General features: G+C 42.5%; 1 protein-coding gene across 5 annotated transcripts in view; it reads right to left on the bottom strand.

Moving 5' to 3' along the window:
• Positions 1 to 18711, bottom strand: part of Cops4 (COP9 signalosome subunit 4) — a 29508-nt gene that overhangs the window by 1184 nt on the left and 9613 nt on the right. For 3 of the 5 annotated variants that reach the window (NM_001359204.1, NM_012001.2, XM_006534953.3), the window contains 8 exons: positions 18566 to 18645; positions 17929 to 18080; positions 16469 to 16572; positions 13224 to 13377; positions 12957 to 13107; positions 9151 to 9321; positions 4967 to 5082; positions 2696 to 2780 (listed from right to left, as the gene is read on the bottom strand). In NM_001359204.1, the coding sequence (NP_001346133.1) occupies positions 2696 to 2780; positions 4967 to 5082; positions 9151 to 9321; positions 12957 to 13107; positions 13224 to 13377; positions 16469 to 16572; positions 17929 to 18080; position 18566 (934 nt within the window). In that variant the 5' untranslated portion in view covers positions 18567 to 18645. The remainder of the gene's footprint in view (positions 1 to 2695; positions 2781 to 4966; positions 5083 to 9150; positions 9322 to 12956; positions 13108 to 13223; positions 13378 to 16468; positions 16573 to 17928; positions 18081 to 18565; positions 18646 to 18711) is intronic. The other 2 variants (XM_006534955.2, NM_001359203.1) reach the window with 2 other exon arrangements.

The raw sequence follows: 18711 nt of genomic DNA, 5'->3' as shown, positions 1-18711 counted from the left end.
AAAGGTGTGCACCACCTCTTCATTTAAGAAGACTCAAAAAAAAAAAAAAAAAAAAGGAAACCCCACATTTTATTTTATGTATAGGAGTGTTTCGCCTCAGTGTGTGTGTGTGTGTGTGTGTGTGTGTGTGTGTGTGTGTACACCATGATCTTGCCTGGTGCCTACAGAGGCCAGAAAAGGAGGTAACCTAGACCTGGAGCTGCAGATGGTACTGAGAACTGAACCTGACTCCACTGCAAGAATTTGGAGCCATCCAGTCCCCTCCTCCCTTTAATTGAACTTCTTTCTCTTCCCTCTGCCCTGTTTTCATTTCTTTAAGACCACAGTGACTCTGGCTATACTGGAGAAAGTAGGTTAGGAAGCAAGTGTAGACAAGTGGAAAACATCACAGGCTGTGACAGCAGCATTCTGTAAGTCACAGGGAATACAAACGAAGAGAAGGGGCCAGGCCGCAGGTGGCTCTGAGGGTGAAGCCTGGCCATGTGAGAATGACCCCAATCCTCAGAGTAGAAAGAGGAATGATGACTGCAAAGTGTTCTCTGACCTCCACACATGCTCCAAGGTATGTGCTCACCCACACGCACACATACATTTGAATTTTTAAAAATAAGAAAAGTACATGGATTCCTAAGAACATTAGGAGTTGTAATTTATAGGACATGAAAGATACAGGAGTTAAACATAAGAAATTAAGGAAAAAGTTAACATGTAACTTTTAAATGGCTAACTAGAAAGTTTTGGACCTGTGTTTGTCCTAAATCCCTATTAAGCAATCTAATATAGACGCCTTAGGTGTGAACTAGAGCTACAGGTTTGAGAAAGAGAAGAGACTGGTACAAGCAAATCCAGCCACTTCCAAACATACTAACTGAATCAAGGGGTAGAAATCACCCGTGGAGACTCAATGCCTGTAGTGGGAAAGGCCTGGGATTAAGCCGTAAGTAGCTGATGTTAAATCTAAGGGCATCACAGAGTCCATAAAGATGACGTGAAGAACAGCTGCGAGTGCAGGAAAGGCGGCAGGGGCAGGACAGGGCGGCAGAGTCGACAGCATCAGGATGGCCATGGTGTGGTACCGCGTGCACAAGGAAAAGGGACCAGCAATATTGGCTTTATTAAAACCAAGATAAAGTCTAAAGCAGGCTTGCCAGTTCACCCCTGTGAGCTCTGCACTCAGGAAGCAAAGATGGGGGAAGCTCCACATCAGGGGCCAGTCTGGGCGGCTGGGTGGCAGAGACTCCACTTCAGAAGAAAAGAAAAGGCCTGAAAGATAAAAGGCATCTGGCCTACTTGGAAGACCTGTGCGTGTTTAGGACCAATGGAAAGAAGTCAGCAGAATTTTAAAAAGCTAAAACAGTGTTTCCTTCGGGCTTCTAACACAGCTCCTTTTGGCGAGTGTGTGAAGAGCGGGGCTCAGGAAGGGACCCTTGGAGCACGGGAAAGGGCAGATAGAAGATAATAAATAATAATAATACCTATACCTCACATTTAGGGCTTCATAAATCTGATCAAGACAGTTTTAAAAAATGAAATGGGAAATGGTTTCTCTTTAGAAAAAGTTAAAAAATAAAAACAAGACAAAACCCCCTCAAACCTGAAGGACATACTGCAGTGTAGGAAACGGGATGGCTTAGAAAATGAAGCATGGATCCAGGGGGTGACGCAGACCCCGTGACCTTGAACTCACGGTGCTGTCTGGTTCCTGACTGTCCACCAGCAACACTGACTAGCCTAGCCTAAGTGAAGCAGGACAGAGGCGGCGGGTCTGGATGCACAGCTGGGATACAAGGTCAGTAGGCTCTAACAGTGTCCCACAGGCAACTGAGGAAGGCCGAGAGAGAGGGGGAACCAGTCCTCACAGGGAAGAGCACAACAATCGTTTCCCCAACACCAAAAGCTCAGCTCTGAAAACACAGACAAGCAGCATTACCCAGACTGAGGAGGTTGTAGTTAGGAATATATGTGCATATCCACATACATATGCATACACATGCATGTGCATATCCACATACATATGCATACACATGCATGTGCATATCCACATACATATGCATGTCACAACAGTCAACGGAAAAGGAGGCCGTGACCTTGTTCTAGGGAATCAGTGAGAACAGAACTGAGCAAGGGATCACTGGGTCCACCTAAGCAGAAGAGAAGAGAGAAAGGGCTGCGCTGACTGGAAGGAAGTGGAAGAGAGCACACAGTGGCTCTTGCGACCAGAGAGGAGCTGTACAGAAAGCAGGAGTGAGGGAGATGGATCAGTGAGCACAACACAGCCCCAGGCCTGAGCAGCATCTTCATAGTGAGCAGTGCTCTGCTCCAGACGTGAAGCAGGAACAAGAGCTGCAGGTCTCACGCAGTGGGAGGTCACTCACCTGCATGCCTACATTAGCTCCGTGACTTTCCGAATAGGAACTGCAACTGTCACTCCATGGGAGCCACACATGGTTGGAGTTCAACGAAGGTCAGATGACCAAACAAGTAACCTGATACCATTTCAGTTACATTTTCCTTAGCTTAGAAATGTTTAAAAAATATTCATAAATATAGCCTTTTAAGGTTATTTTAAATGATTTCCTTTGGACATATGCTCACGAGGAACATAGTTCTGGGCCTAAAGAAATAATTCAACACATTTTAATCATATAACAGTTTACTGCCATTTCACTTGATAAGAATGCATAAATGCTCTTACTTTCAAAATGAACTATTCCATCGATCTGGTCAATAAACCCATTCATGCGTCCTTCCGTTATCATCTGAGATGCTATCTTTTCTGCCTATTAGAAACAAAAGCAAAACAATCTCAGGACCTGAGAGATCACATTTAGCAGCCGTTCACGGAGAACTGAGTGAGAGCCTTTGGCTTAGCCCCTGTTGCTACTGTGCTTGCCTGTCACTTGTTGAGGGACGTGTCTTGTAATCTCCTTCAAGTGCTAGGAATACAGACATGCCAGACTGGCTAGACAAGAATCCAGCCTTTCTTTTTTTTTTTTTTTAACCATTTTCCCCTCTGCTTAAAATTGTATTTTATTTCATTTTATTTTTTGATGAAGAGTCTCCTTGTCCCTGGCTGACCCCTATGTAGCTGAGGATGATCCTGACCTTCTGAGCCCCCTGCCTGCCTCTCTCCCCACGCGCCAGGATTACAGGAGGGTAGCATGCGTGCAGTCTCTGTGGCCCTGGGGATTTACTCCAGAGCCTGTGTATGGCTAAGCAGACACTCGCCAACTGAGCTACAAAGACAGCCTCAAAAGTTCACTAGGACCCAAATCTTAAAGAGAGAGAGAAAGGGAGGGAGGGAGGGAGGGAGGGAGGGAGGAAGGGAGGTTGGTTAAAACTGCAGGCAGACACAAAGTTCTGCTCCTGCCACTGCCCACTGCTTCCCTGCAATGTGCCACAATGAGCTTAGTGGTCAATAGCACTGGGGTTCGAGTCCCACACAGCAGCTCACCACTGTCCATAACTCCGGTCTCAGGGGCTCCAACACCCTCTGCTGACATCTACAGGCACCAGGCCCACATGTGATGCAGAGACACAAAGGCAGGCAAAGCAGCCAACACACGGGACTAGAAGCAGCTCAATGGTCCAGAGTGTGCACTTCTCCTGCAGAGGCTCCCAGCCCAGCTCCCAGCACCCTCACTTGTGGCTCACAAATGACTGTAATTCTAGTCCTAGAAGACCTGAAGCCCTCTTCTGGCTTTATTGGGCACACATAAGCACACACAGATATATACTCACATGAATATACACACATATATAAAAATAATAAAGTTTTTAAAATCCATACAGAAAGAAATAATCAAAATCTTAAAAAAGATTTGAAAGAAAAATCTTAAAATAATAACAAATTGCCTTAGGATTCTGGGGAAAAACAAAAATTTGTTTTTCTTTTTGCTCTTTTCTTTTGGTGGAGGCCAGGAGAGGGCATTTGATCTCCTGACACTGGAGTTACAGATGATCGTGAGTCACTGTTTGGGTGCCAGGAATCAAAGCCAGGTCCTCTGTGAAAAAAAGCCAATTTTTTTAAAGATTTATTTATTTATTTCATGTATGTAGGTACACTGTCACTGTGTTCAGACACACCAGAAGATGGCATTGGATCCCATTTATAGATGGCTGTGAGCCACTATGTGGTTGCTGGGAATTGAACTCAGGATCTCTGGAAGAACAGTCAGTGTTCTTAACTGCTGAGCTGTCTCTCCAGCCCCTGACATCTTTACAATCAATACACCACCACTCCTACTGACTGATTATAATCTATTACTAACAACGTATGCACTCACACTTACAGAGTGAGTTCCAGGACAGCCAGGGCTATACAGAGAAACCCTGTCTCGAAAAACAAAAAAACTTCATAATCAGATAAACTACATGACTTTAATTAAGGTGAAAGATTGATTGCTTACTCTCAATATTATCTGAAATTAAGATGTTTCAGAAGTGATACAGTATCAATACAATTGGTATTGTGCTGTAATTTGTGTATGACCAACCAAATCCAAAAACCGCACTAAGATTCCCTAGAAGGTTAACTACCCTTTAGGTGAAACCCCACTGGGAAGGAAAGTAGAGCAGGACAGCTTGGGGTCAGAGATGAGCACTAAACCTTTGAGTCCATTGAGGGTAGAGGAACAAGGACAGCAGCAATCACCATCTAATATTCCAAGAACTTTGTTATCAGTGTCTTTAAGACACTACACAAAGACATCCTTATGCAAAAGGTATAACTTGGTACTTCTAGAAGATTTCCATTCTAAGTAACTGTCATTAGAAAGTTAAAAAGCTAAAGCCACTAAGTTTCATGACAACAGCATTTCACCAGTCTCCTCCCGTTTCCCCTGAGGCTTAGAAACATGTAGCTTTTGTTGTGCTCACGAACATTATCTCGTAGGTATCTCTCCATTACTTTAATAGTCTGGGGTTTCAATTTCCCTGATATAAAGTAGTGAATTAAGAAAAATACCTTAGCTGCAGGGATCTCTAAAAGAGCTCCAAGTTCTTCAAAGGTGATATTGTTATATAATTTGCTTGCTGACAACAAATTATGCTCAATAACAGCTCTGTCCAAGATGCTGGAACCTTAAATAAACATAAATAAACTCATTAAATGTTTGAAACTAGTTTTATACTTTTAAAAGATATACCTTTATTTTTATTTCTAGCCATGTAGTAATCAGTTTTATACTTCTAATCAACATGTCACTAAAACTTACATTTGATACTATTACTGTTATTCCAGACAGGGTTTCTCTGTGTAGCCCTGGCTGTCCTGGAACTCACTCTGTAGACCAGGATAGCTTTAAACTAAGATCTGCTTGCCTCTGCCTTCCAAGTGCTAAGGTTAAAGGCAAGCACTAATATATCAGAGTATATTTACAATTATAGTTTATATACAATGAAATAAAATACAGTATTTAGAAAACTAATGCGATAGGTAATCTCCAATAGTCAATCACCATGGAAACACCTCTGGGTGTGTCTGTGAGGGTGTTCCCAGACAGGCTTAATTTAAGAGCGAAGGGCTACCCTGAATGTGGCACGCCATTCCCTGGGCTGAGGTCCTAGACTGAAAAGGAGAAAGCCAGGGAGCGCCTCCACTGCCGTGTGTCCTGCCACCCCACACACCTGTCCTCATGCTGTGCACACCATGGTGCTCTATATTCTCACACTGTAAGCCACGATCCATCCAGACTTTAGCTGCTTCTGTGAGGTTATGTCAAGGAGGTAACGCACACAATGATGCTGGTGAGCAACTGCTAAGGGACAGAGGGATTGAGTCCTCTGCACTAGAGCAGTACACACTTACTCATGAGCCCCTTAGCTCATTCTTTTGGTCACCTTACTGTGAGGCAAACATGGGGGCATATCCCAGAGGTAGGGTCAGCTACCCTTTCTCAGGAGTTCAGAAACAGAATCCTCCTGTAAATTAGGGAATCTAGCCCCTTACAAAGCCTGAACTGCTGGCCTCTCCTAGGTTTTTTTGTGATGACTGTGTTTAACATACAACTACAGAGCAGTTGCTGTAACAGGGATGTTTAGAGACCTTCAAGGAAGTATTCTACAAAACCCTTTCTTATAACTGCTCACCACTCCTCCACAATGAAGAAGAAGAAAGAAGAAGGAGGAGGAGGAGGAGGAGGAAGAGGAAGAGGAGGAAAAAAGAGGAGGAAGAAGGAGGAGGAAGAGGAAGAAGGAGGAGGAGGAGAAAGGAGAAGGAAGAAGGAGGAGGAGGAGAAAGGAGAAGGAAGAAGAAGGAGGAAGAGGAGGAGGAAAGGAAGGAAGGAAGGAAGGAAGGAAGGAAGGAAGGAAGGAAGGAAGGAAGGAAGGAAGGAAGGAAGGAAGGAAGGAAGGAAGGAAGAAAGAAGACAGAAGAAGAAAGGAAGATAAAAAATGATTTAGTCAAGGATGGGGATGTAGACTGGTCCAATAGTAGAATGTCTGCATTAGAGGCCACAAAACCAACCTCAAGCACAAAAGAAAAGGAAGAAGGGGCAGATGTGGGAAAGGGAAAGACTGTACACATGCACACAGTGACACACAATGTAACAACTTCAACACAAAGCCTTACAGCAGCAATATCAACAGCCCCCACGTGGGAACAATTTTCCTGTCCATGAACGTGCATCCACATACTAGAATGTTATTTGGCAATGAGTATTAATCACACGGATGAGCTATGGCACTAAGTGAGAGAAGCCAATTGTGACAGGCCATAACAACAGCATCATGATTCCATTAACGTGAAATGTCCACAACAGGCAAATCTATAGGGCAAGAGATGTATCGGCAGTAATGCTACATGACTGGAGACAGAATGAAAACCAATGAACATACTTTAAATTTAAAAATAAACCAGACACCATGTCTTAAAATTGCTAAGTCAGGAGGCTAGAGAGATAGCTCAGCGGTAAAGGGCAATTACTGTTCTTCCAGAGGTCTTGAGTTCAATTCCCATCAACCACATGGTGGCTCACAACCATCTGAAATAGGATCTGATGCCCTCTTCTGGTGTGTCTGAAGGCAGTGACAGTGTACTCACATACATTAAATTATTTTTTTAAAAATGAGATTGTGATCTAACAAAAGAACAGATTGCAGCTCAGGGCTGGGTCAGATGAGGGCAGCAGACAAGCAGCCTTTCGCCCCACACAGACCTGCGTCCTTCTCTTCAAGAACCCATGGGGCAGTTTTCTACTTTCTTCCCATGACTAGAAGCTCAAAGTCAATCTGAAAGATCAACTTTCAACCTAGCTTTTAATTAATTTGTACATCAGACTTTTTTTTTTTTTTTTTTTTTTTTTTTTAAAGTCATGGCTGCTTAGACTATACAGAGAATTAAAATTCTCAAGTTAAAACAAAACAAAGCAGGAGGATTAGCTTCAACTAAAGCCCATACATACTACTCAGAGTTGGGTTACAAATTTAATTTTTCTAGAAGTCAAGAAAAATAAGAGAATCAATTTATCAATTCACACTATGTTTAACTAGGACAAAAACTAACTGCTCAGAAGAACCATTAGTAATCCTACAACCACAGAGAAAATTTTCCTGAGGTGCTTAAGAAAAGTCTATGAAAAAGAAAACCTTGGCCTAGAGACACAACTCAGCACATTCCACTCGAGGGCTGCTCTTGCAGAGGACCTGAGTTTGGTTCCGAGCAGGCACACTGGGGCCTCAGCACAGCTCACAGCTCAGAGCACCCAGCTCACAGCTCACAGCACACAAGCTCACAACACCCAGCTCACAGCACACAAGCTCACAGCACCCAGCTCACAGCACCCAGCTCACAGCTCACATCACACAAGCTCACAGCACCCAGCTCACAGCACACAAGCTCACAGCACCCAGCTCACAGCTCACAGCTCACAGCACACAGCACACAAGCTCACAGCACCCAGCTCACAGCTCACAGCTCACAGCTCACAGCACACAGCTCACAGCTCACAGCACACAGCACACAAGCTCACAGCACCCAGCTCACAGCTCACAGCACACAGCACACAGCACACAAGCTCACAGCACCCAGCTCACAGCACACAAGCTCACAGCACCCAGCTCACAGCTCACAGCACACAGCACACAGCACACAAGCTCACAGCACCCAGCTCACAGCTCACAGCTCACAGCTCACAGCACACAGCTCACAGCTCACAGCACACAGCACACAAGCTCACAGCACCCAGCTCACAGCTCACAGCACACAGCACACAGCACACAAGCTCACAGCACCCAGCTCACAGCTCACAGCTCACAGCTCACAGCTCACAGCACACAGCACACAGCACACAGCACACAGCACACAGCACTGGCTGATGTCTTCTGGCCTTGCAGGACACCTCCACACACTCAGCACATATTCACACTGACACACACTTATGCACATAAATAAAAATCCTTAAAGTTAAGACCTTTCAGCCAGCCCAGTACAAATGAGTCCTCACAACTAATTGCTCTCTGGTACAGAGTGACAGTGACCTGGGCAGCAAGCCTAGTTGGCTTGCATGCTGATGCTGCTCCATGCATGGTTCAGTGTGTCCACACCTCTATGTTTAGTATCATGGTCATGTTAGCAAGGGACTTTAAAACATCTTAGACAAAAATACATAAAATAGTCACTATTATGAATTAGAAAATATTAAAAGGACATTTTCCTGGCAAAGACATTCTGATTTAAGCAATCACATCATTTAACCAAAAAATATGAAAGGAAACCTATTCCTATTTGGACCATTTTACCCCAAGGGTCCTTGGGCAAGCTACTGAGCTAAATTTTACTCTTAATTAGGGATGAATAATTATGCTCTAATATAATCTGTTATTTAGTTTTATTTACCAATGGCTTAAGCTTTTTAAAATTCAGGTGTCATAGGTACAAGCTATAATTTTTCAGTTTTCACAAGTTTCAAAAAACAAATAAGATTTTTTTTTAAAAAAAGAAGAAAAAAATGCTGTATTTCATAAACTGCTTTCCAATAGGGATTATTTCAGATTATACCACAAACCTATGTCAGTGTTTAATACTCATTATTGGTCAATAGTCCTCTTTTTATTAATCAGAAGTATTACTTGAAAATACTAATGTAACATATTTTCTACTAATCTATACCTAGATACCCCTGTCACACACACGTCAGACATGATCATTACCATCAGCTGTCGTTGCTTTTTGGTGTGGCATCAGCATAGCAGCAAATTCTTGAAGCTGGTTCCCTCTGATGATTCTGTCTAGGTACATCTTCTCTAGGATCCCATATGCAGCTAGTTGCTGGCACCTTTCATCCTTAAAAAGAGTAGCCAGCATCCGAGAGCGCTGCTGTCCTAGGGAAACACAGAGGGTCAAATGTTCTAAGTGTTTCTTCAGTGACAAAAAGAATCACATTCTATGATCCCATTTTTGCTTACTAAAATACATACAATCCCCATTAATACATTTATTTAGTATGTTCTAGAAAGTTATTGATTGTACCACAGTTAATGCTGAGCTGCTACTTCTATTGGAGATACAGAACTAGGTTCTTCTAAGCCCCTAGTCCATTTTTTGTCAACTTTAATCAAACTGCAACTTTGTTTCACGTGCTTCTGTTTACACCCTTACTTAACATATAGGGTTAATTCATTAGCTTTGAACTCATAGCTAACACTGCAATGCTGTCAAATTAGAGCTTACAGGATACTATTTTGTCACACAAAACCTCCACATCAGACTGTCTATACTTATGAACACTAGAGGGCACAGTGGTGCAGGCCTGTAATTTGAGGTCAGTGAGAGTCAGCCAAGACTATATATACACTTTGTCTACCCCTAGTTCCCACTAGCACCCACACCTAAACACATGCGTGCACACACACACAGAGCACTAGACAGCATCTAGCAGTCCATCAGGGAACCATTTTAACATCAAACTCATCAAAAAGGGCATAAAACTATGGGGAGGAGCCCCTGCGAAGCCCACAAAAGCCCGCTTGCTTACAGGTTGAAAGCTGGGCTGTAGAGAGGCAGGGCACTCTGAGCCCACTCTCACCTGGAGACAGAGATTGGGTAACTCATTTTGCTACTTAGTCTGCACATATCTGGAAATGATGAAAAACCTGAGAGTTTGGGTTAGTTCAAAATAAATTTTAATCACTAGATATGTTCACTAACAAAAAATCTGTAGATACATGAGAATAACTGAATGTTCACATAATGGACCAGGGTAGAGGTCAAAATGGTCCAGGAGGTTGTAAGCCTAGGTGATTTCTATTTTCTTCTTGTATATATAATAGTACATTATTTAGTTAATAAAAAATATATATGCCCAGCATGGAATACACTTCTGTGATCCCAGAACCAGGAAGGCTGAAGCATGACTTCCACCAGTCTGAACTACACAGCAAGCTGTAGGCCAGTCAAACTGAACAGAAAGACTGTGTCTCAGAAACAGAACAAAACCAGTATTTCTCTGCTAAGAAACAATACTGACTCAATGTATACATTTAGAGCCTTTAAACACCTGGTGACTAATACCGAGTGAGTGGAAACAATGCTGTCAGCAACCGCTGTCTTCTGTCACCAGGACACCTACACCTAGTAGCCGTGGGAACATCCAGGGTCTAAATCCTGGTATTTGTCCCGGCTAGTTTTATGCCAACAGATACAGCTGGAGTCATTTAGAAAAAGGGAACCTCAACTGAGAAAATGTCTTTACTAGACTGTCCTGCGAGCGAGCCTGTGGGGGCATTTTCCTTGACAGTAACGACTGTAGGAGGGCTGAGCTCACTGTGGGTGGGGCCACCCTGGGCTGGTGGTTGTGGATGGTGTGAGAAAGCAAGTGGAGTGAGCCATGGGGAGCACGACAGCGAGAGGCTTTCTCCCACGGCCTCTGCGTTAGTTCTTGCTCTCTAGGTTCCTGCCTTGGCTTCTCTCAATGGACTAAGAGCCAGGGTGTATAAACAACACACCCCTTTTCTCCCCAGGCTGCTTTTAGTCCTGCTGTTTTATCACAGCAGTAGAAATACTAACTAAGGGGCTGGAGAGACAGGCAGTGATTAAGAGCTGCTCTTCCAGAGTACCCCGATTATAGTCTCAGCACCTACATTGCAACTCACAAAAGTCTATGTACTCCAGTTCCAGGAGCCTCTGTAGGCACCAAGCACACATGTGGTACACAGGCATACATGTAGCCAAAACACTCATACTCATTAAATGAACAAACAAACACATAAAAACTTAAAAAAAAAAAATCCTAAGAAAGTATTCTATTAAAAGATAAAAAATATTTATAAACTCGATCTTAAGACATCATTTTTAGCATTTGTTTTGTTTTGTTTTCCAGTGCTGGGAATCTATGATATTCCTAATGCATAGAAAGGTTATTTTTTTTTATGTTAGAATACAGAGAAATATTGAAACACTGCTGGGACTATATCCAAGTCATACTGGGAAGATGTGAGCATCAAAAAGCAGAACAATTTGGGAGGCAGAGGCTGGCAGGAGAATCTGTGTTCCAGGTCACCATGGTCTACATCAAGCACATCTTTGTTTGGAGTGATGTAACATTACAGCAATGTTCACTTTCTATCCAAATATTAAAAGTATATATTCTTTGGACTTAGGAGTTTAATTTATCCATAAACTCATCCCTATAAATAACCCCTGTGCATCCAGGTGTGTCCAACCTTTTGACACTGAAATAATCTTAACAACTACAATGTTCACACTGGAGAACCATGTAGCTGAGTTACAAAAACAAAACAAAACAAACAAACAAACCAACCCCTCTTATTTTAGGAGTGTTTGTAGTTTCACCCTGGACATCAGTTATAGCCATCCTTGGCTGCATACAGTTTCTGGGCCACAGGTTGGATCTGCCTGGATGATCAAGTAAAACAACAGAAAATCAAAGTGAATCTGTCAGATGTGACAACAGCTGGCACTTAGCTACGAAAAAATGTAAGTGGTGGTTTAAGCCTTAATCCCAGCACTCTGGAGGCGGAGGCAGGCAAATCTCTGTAAACTGGAGGACAGCCTGATCCATACATGGAGTTCCAGGACAGCCAAGACTCAATAAAAAGACCCTGTGCCCCCCCCCCAAAAAAAAGGAAAAAGAAAAAAAATAGAGGGAGCAGAAGAGGGTTGTTAAGTGTAAGAACTAAACATGTCATGAGCTCTCAGCTGACTACAGATCTGGGACTTCAGAATGATTTAGAAAAGCTATGGTGGGGGCTGGAGAGATGGCTCAGTGGGTAAGAGCACTGACTGTTCTTCCGAAGGTCCTGAGTTCAAATCCCAGCAACCACATGGTAGCTCACAAACACCCGTAATGAGATCTGACAGTGTTCTTATTTATAATAACAAATAAACTTTAAAAATTTTTTTTAAATAAATAAATCTTTTTAAAAAGCCATGGTTTGGGATGAACATTCCTTCACCACAGCCTTTTCTATTTAAAAGCTATGTGCGTCTATGCTACAATTTAGTAAAAACTTCCTATGTATTGAGGAAAAGAATGAATGCTAGTCTGAAACTTAAGCTTAAAGGTTTAAAAAACCCTGAAAGCAGAATACTTTAAACCTTTTGGTTTCTTTTGTGTATGTGAAAGAGTCCCCCATGCTGACACATCTGTGGGGGTGACACATCTTTCAGGAGTCTCTTCTCTCCTTCCAGCACGTGGGTGGGTGCTGGGGATCAATTGGGCTTGTTTCCTCCTCTGTAGTTCTCCTTTAAGAACCATTTCTCTTTCTGTAAAAATAAACTTACCTCTTTTAACTATTCTTAATGTGTAGGTAACAAGCTGATACATTCACTTAAGTTTTTAGAATAAATCATTTTATTCCTGGTTGTTTCATGTTTAAACTTACTTTAATTGTACTGAGGCACCCCTAGAAGTGTTGCTTGCTAAGTAATCCAGTGGTTGCTACCTAACGTTATCAGCAGAGACAACTCGTTTCACTGAGGCTGAAATCATGCTTACCTGCCGATGCTAAGATGGTGCAGTGCAGTGCATGCTTTAAGGCCTCTAGTCTCTCACTTTCATGGACTATTGTCTTGTAAGAGAGCTCATTGTACCTCTGGGCGGCCTCAATGAATTTCCTTCTGTAATCAAGGACACGCGCATAGCAAACCTATAGGGGGAAAATGCTCCAATTAGGGAAACTGGAGGGTCAAAGACAAGAGGTGAAGAGAGTTTCTGAAACATATGAACATTCATCACAGGTGTTGCGATTAGGTCACTTGTTACCTTATAGTGTATCTGTAACTGTTCATTTGTGGATTCGTTCTGAAGTAAGGACGCTCGGTTTATGTAAGCCTCGGCCTGGACGGGATCGTCATCCTCCAGGTATAGCCTTGCAATCTTCAGGTAAGTCTCCAGCTTATAATCTACGTTGTACTGTCTAGGACAAACAAGCAAGCAAACAAATGAAATAGACACAAGTGCCAAGTTTCAGGCTTACCGGACACTATAGTGGAACTGCATCCAGGCTCAGCCTGCCCAGAGACCAATCTGGCAATTAACTCTGCAATTATGCTTTTGGATTCTTTAATGTGTATGCTTTTAATCCTACTAGACACAATAAGGAATGTGCTCACGTACTAATTACAAAGAAATTAATTTGTAAAATTATTATTTATGTTAGGAAAAAATGAAAATCACTGCTATAGTATTTATATGAGCGAAGCTATGGTGTGTAAAAAGGTAGAAAGTATACAGCTATGGTCCTTACTAGCTGCTTACAGACAACATGTATTTTCTTTCAAGTAAAAAAGTGGGCTATGGCTAGGCATGGGGATACACATCTTTCAGACCAGCACTCTGCAAGCAGAGGCAGGCAGATCTCTTGTGAGTTTGAGGCCAGCCTCATCTACATACTAAGTTCTAGGCCAGCCTCATCTACATACTAAGTTCTAGGCCAGCCTCATCTACATACTAAGTTCTAGGCCAGCCAAGTAGTGAGACTATGTCAAAAACATACAACATGGAATACAATAGTATATTAAACATCATTAAAATGTATTTCTGCCATCAAGTAAAATGTATTTTTACATAAACAAAACATAATCTCAGTTAGGGTTGTGGAGAGTGTACAGGGCTGTGGTGAATTAAAGACAGTTTTCAGTCTCTTTCCTCCTCCACAGGCAATATTTTACTCCAGGAGTGAAGAACTGGAGGCCTCAATAATTCCAAACTCGTAATTCATGATTAATCCTCAAAAAAAAGTAATCTTTTCTATTTGACAGCCAAAACAGTAAAGCCTTGTGACAAGAAAAACAAGCAACAAACAACAACAACAAATAATGAACAAAGCAAAAAAATTTAAAAATCCTTAGAATTCTCCTGGCTCCCACTGTGAAGTTCAGTCTTACTTGTTTTATGTTTTGTGAGAGAGGGGCAGGTCATGGCACAGATTTCTATGAATTCAAACTGTTTGCTTAGCTCAGTTATTATCAGCAGTTTATGTTTCCCATTCACAACTCAAATTCATATGAACTGTCCTATCATGCTAAACTTCTTTAATTTTCCAGTTTTTTTTTTTTTTAATCAGGGAATCCTTTCATTACTTTAAAAGTGACAATGACTAATCTCTTAAGGACTCCTCTCCTCCATTACACTCCTGTGTCCTCTCAGTGTCACAGCCCAGCCCTGTCACTGCTGTGCGGGCTCTGTTCACTGAGAGAAGCTGTCAAGGCAGACTTGCACCAACCCCACTGTCACTGACACACAGCCTGTCCTGTGCTCGCACAGCCTGTCCTGAGCTCTAGTCATCCCTCTACGAGGGAGCATCTGGCATTTCTGACTGTTACAAGGCACAGCAGTGCTGCTGTCCTGGGAAAGAAGAGCCAGGCTGCTAACCTTACACACAGGACAGCCCCTAGACAAAGGCCACGCCAGTCTAAATGCCCCGCCGCTATGGATTCCCATCTGTTCATACACTCCCGTGAGAATCTGTTACCAATTCCTCAATATCAGTGTTTTGTCCTGTCTTTTTTTTTCTGAGACAAGGTCCCACTATGTCACTCTGGCTATCTGGAGCTCGCTTTGTAGATCAAGCTAGCCTCAAACTCAAGAGACCTGCCCATCTCTGCCTTCCGAGTGCTTGGACTAAAGGCAACCACCACTATACCCAGTGTCAATTATTAAAATGTCTGCTTTCCAATGGATTATAAAACCAATTATTAAAATGTTTGCTTTCCAATGGATTATAAAACATCTAACTTTTGCTGTGGTTTCTATCTTACACTAATTACTGTCTCTGTATGGTTCTTTGCTTTTTGATGTTATGAAAACTCCAAAGAGCTGTCTCCATTCACTCTTTCCAGTCAGCTGCAGCCTTCACCAGCTCACCACGATAGCTCTTGTCAAATCGCCCTGCCTCCACACCTGGTGAATGCTAACCAGCCAACGCTTACCCACTCCTCAGCACAGGTCTGATCATATGGGTACTGAGGAGGAGCACACCCTATTCTGGCAATCTTACCTCAATGGACAATCCTTCCCACTTGCTACAACTGCCTTTACCATTTACCTCCTAAGACCACAACGCCCCAGGCCTCAGCATGCACTCCTCTTCTCCGTCTGCATCCTCTCCTCCCCTGGAAAGGGGTCGATCCGGTCTAGTAGGCAAAGGCTCCCAAATGTCTCCTTGTAGCCCAAACTGCTCTACTTCCTCCAGACAAAACACTCTGCTCACTACCAGGTACGCTTATCACAATCCCAAATGTACACTTCATAACCCTCAAAATCTATTCCCCACAAGGCAGGGCAACTCCATGTTTCCAAGTGCTCTGGCCAAAACCTCAGGACTCAGCCGTTTCGTTTCCTGTGGTCCGTTGGGAACTCTGCAGACTGAGTCTCTGAGGAGCTCCCCAGCCTGTGGTGGTGCAGCCCATGCCTACCGTTCAGTGCTGCCAGCACCTGAGTCCCCACCCGGTACTCAGTGGTTCTTTAAAGCACATCATCACGCCATGTCACATCTCTGCTCAAAATCACATAATGGCTCAGGGAGACAGGGTCTAAAGTATGTAGCACTGGCTAGCCTGTTATTCTCTGTTGACCAGGCTGGCTGCAATCTCACAGCGACCTGCCAGCCTCTGCCCTCTGAGTGCTGGGATTAAAGGCATGCACCACCTTGCCTGGCACTCTCATTTCTCTTTGAAGCGAAGACCTCACAACGGCTTCAAGACTCAGGGACTGGACCAATCCCTAGGACTGACTTCTTTCTGTCTTTCTGATGTTCACTCTACCTACACTGGTATTCTTAGTCTTCCTTAGAAAAGGCTATGAATACATTGGCACCTTAGATCTTTGTCTTAACAACACCCTTTCTAAAAGAGAGGTCTGCCCTCAGACCACTCAGTCAGTCTTTGAGAAGCCCTTGCTACCATCTAACGCTCTATAAATGTTTGTACCCCCTGCGTCAGGAGTTAGGAATGCGCATTAGTGACACCCGCCCACCCATGCCTATCCAAGTCCACTATTTACTATACTTTTGTCCTGTTTCCAGAGGAATCCCCACCAACACTTGGGCTGCATTTCTCCAGTCTTCCTCCTTCTCATAAATAGATGCCAGATGCTGTCTTATGGAAGCAACCTAGAGAGACAGATAAGATGTTATCAAACAGTGCTCTCCTCCAGGATATTACACTGCAGGATATTTATGTATGGTCACCCATATTTTACTCCTATCAAGTTTGTATTCACAGAATATGAAAATAAAAAATTGAACAACACATTTCTACACTGTACATTTTGGCAACTTGTTTTCAGTATTGAATTTTGCTTTTATGTTGCTATATTCTTGATGTTGGAGTTTTCCTAAACTTTTAATTGTAACAGTCTTACTAGGGCTACTGAGTTGCTCAAGGCACAATGCTACAAAAGCCTACAACCTGAGTTTGCTCCACAGAATTCATATGTAGATGGAAGAACAGAACTAATTCCACAGAGCCGTCCTCTGGCCTCCATCTGTACACAGAAGTACATGTTTGTATACACAGAGTAAAACTGAATAGAAAATCTTTACGAGCACTCCAGCTGGAACTGCTATGTCCTAATACTTACTTGATTTTGTAAATGCTGTTTGATTCAGTTTTATAAAAAATGTGTAACTGAGCAACTATCTCCTTTAATAGCATAAGATCATAAAAATAATGTGTTATCTTAAGCTCAAGACCTACTGTTTTAACATAACAGGACGGGTGACCATATGAACTCACAGAGACTGAGGCAGCTTGCTGCACAAGTTCAAGACAGCCAGGGCCCCAGCAAGGAAACAGGAATACACCTAACCAAGAAATGTTTACAACTGATACCTTTGTGGCAAAGGGAAAATCAAAGTCTTTCTTGGTCTATGAGCCACACTCAAGGACAGAGGTCCCACACCCAACTCAATATTTCTGTAGACTTTTTGTTTTATTTTGCTTTGTTTGGACACTTTTTGTCTCATCAGTGTTTTACTTGTTTGTTGTGATTTTTGTTTCTGTGGTTTTGTGGGGAGTGTGTGTGTGTGTGTTTGCTTCTGGTTTTTGTTTTTTAGTTATTCAAGACAGGGTTTCTCTGTGTAGGCCTGGCTGTCCTGGAACTTGCTCTATAGACCAAGTTCCAAGTTGCCTCGAACTCAGCGATCCACCTGCCTCTGCGTCCCAGTGTTTGCTCCTTTTTTGTGTTTTTGAGACAGGGTTTCTCTGTGTAGCTTTGGCTGTCCTGAAACTCACTCTGTAGACCAGGCTGGCCTCGTTCTTTTTTTTTTTTAAGAGAGAAAAAGAACATAAAGCTGACTGGATGGGGAACATCTGAGAGGAAGTGATAGAGGGCAAAACATAATAAAAATGTATTATATGAAAACTTTTTTCAAAAAAAAAAAAGTTACTAGGAATTAGGAGCTTCTAGTTCCTGACTTTTAAAACAGAACAAAACAACAATAAAATCTAGGGCTCTAGACTTTTACCTGCTCTTCAAAGGAAATGACCCGAGGCTGGATCTTCTCCAAGGTGAAATGGTAGACCTCCTTGGCTGTGCTGTCTGGCAGGTTAGGGAGGTGTGTGCAGAAATCTGTTAGCAGTTGCCGTGAGATCACGAGGCTGACATTCTCATTCACCACTGGTCAGAAAGTAAAAAATAGGAAACATCAATAACCTGTAAGTTTCCATTAAGCAATTAAATTTTACTTAAAATTACCACTTAATACACTCAATGTATTATTCAGAGACTTGCATGTTCTTCTCATATGTTGCATAATTAGTTTCTTTATGCTGGATTTTACTGATTTCTTATCTACTAGATCAAAGCAGGAAAAATACAGTAACTTTTCTAAGAAAGGATCGGGGAAAATCCCTTGAAAATTTTACTCTCCCTTTTCTTTATTTTTGTGCAAAGGCAAAGCACAGAGCATCTGTATAAAGCTTTAATTGGGATTTCAACTTTGAAGATAATTCAATTGAAAAATAGCCCAACTATGAGTGGCTAAAAGCATGGAATAAGTTCATCTCAAAGCACATTTAACACTGATTGCGTAAAACAGGCCAACAAGCTTTAAAGAACTACTCAGTCATTCAAGGCAAGCGTGGCTCTTCCATTCTACTCACTCGCTTCCACAAAAGCTTTCAATGCTTCTAGTTGTTCTGTCCCAGATAACTGAATGGCTTTTTCCAGAATCTGACGATATCTAAAACAGTATCAAATAAGAATAATGAATGTTTAGTTCTAATTGTCAACTTGAAACAATCTAGAA

Source organism: Mus musculus, chromosome 5 (assembly GCF_000001635.26).
Source record: "Mus musculus strain C57BL/6J chromosome 5, GRCm38.p6 C57BL/6J".
NCBI lineage: Eukaryota > Metazoa > Chordata > Mammalia > Rodentia > Muridae > Mus > Mus musculus.
This window is presented reverse-complemented; position numbering and strand designations above follow the sequence as displayed.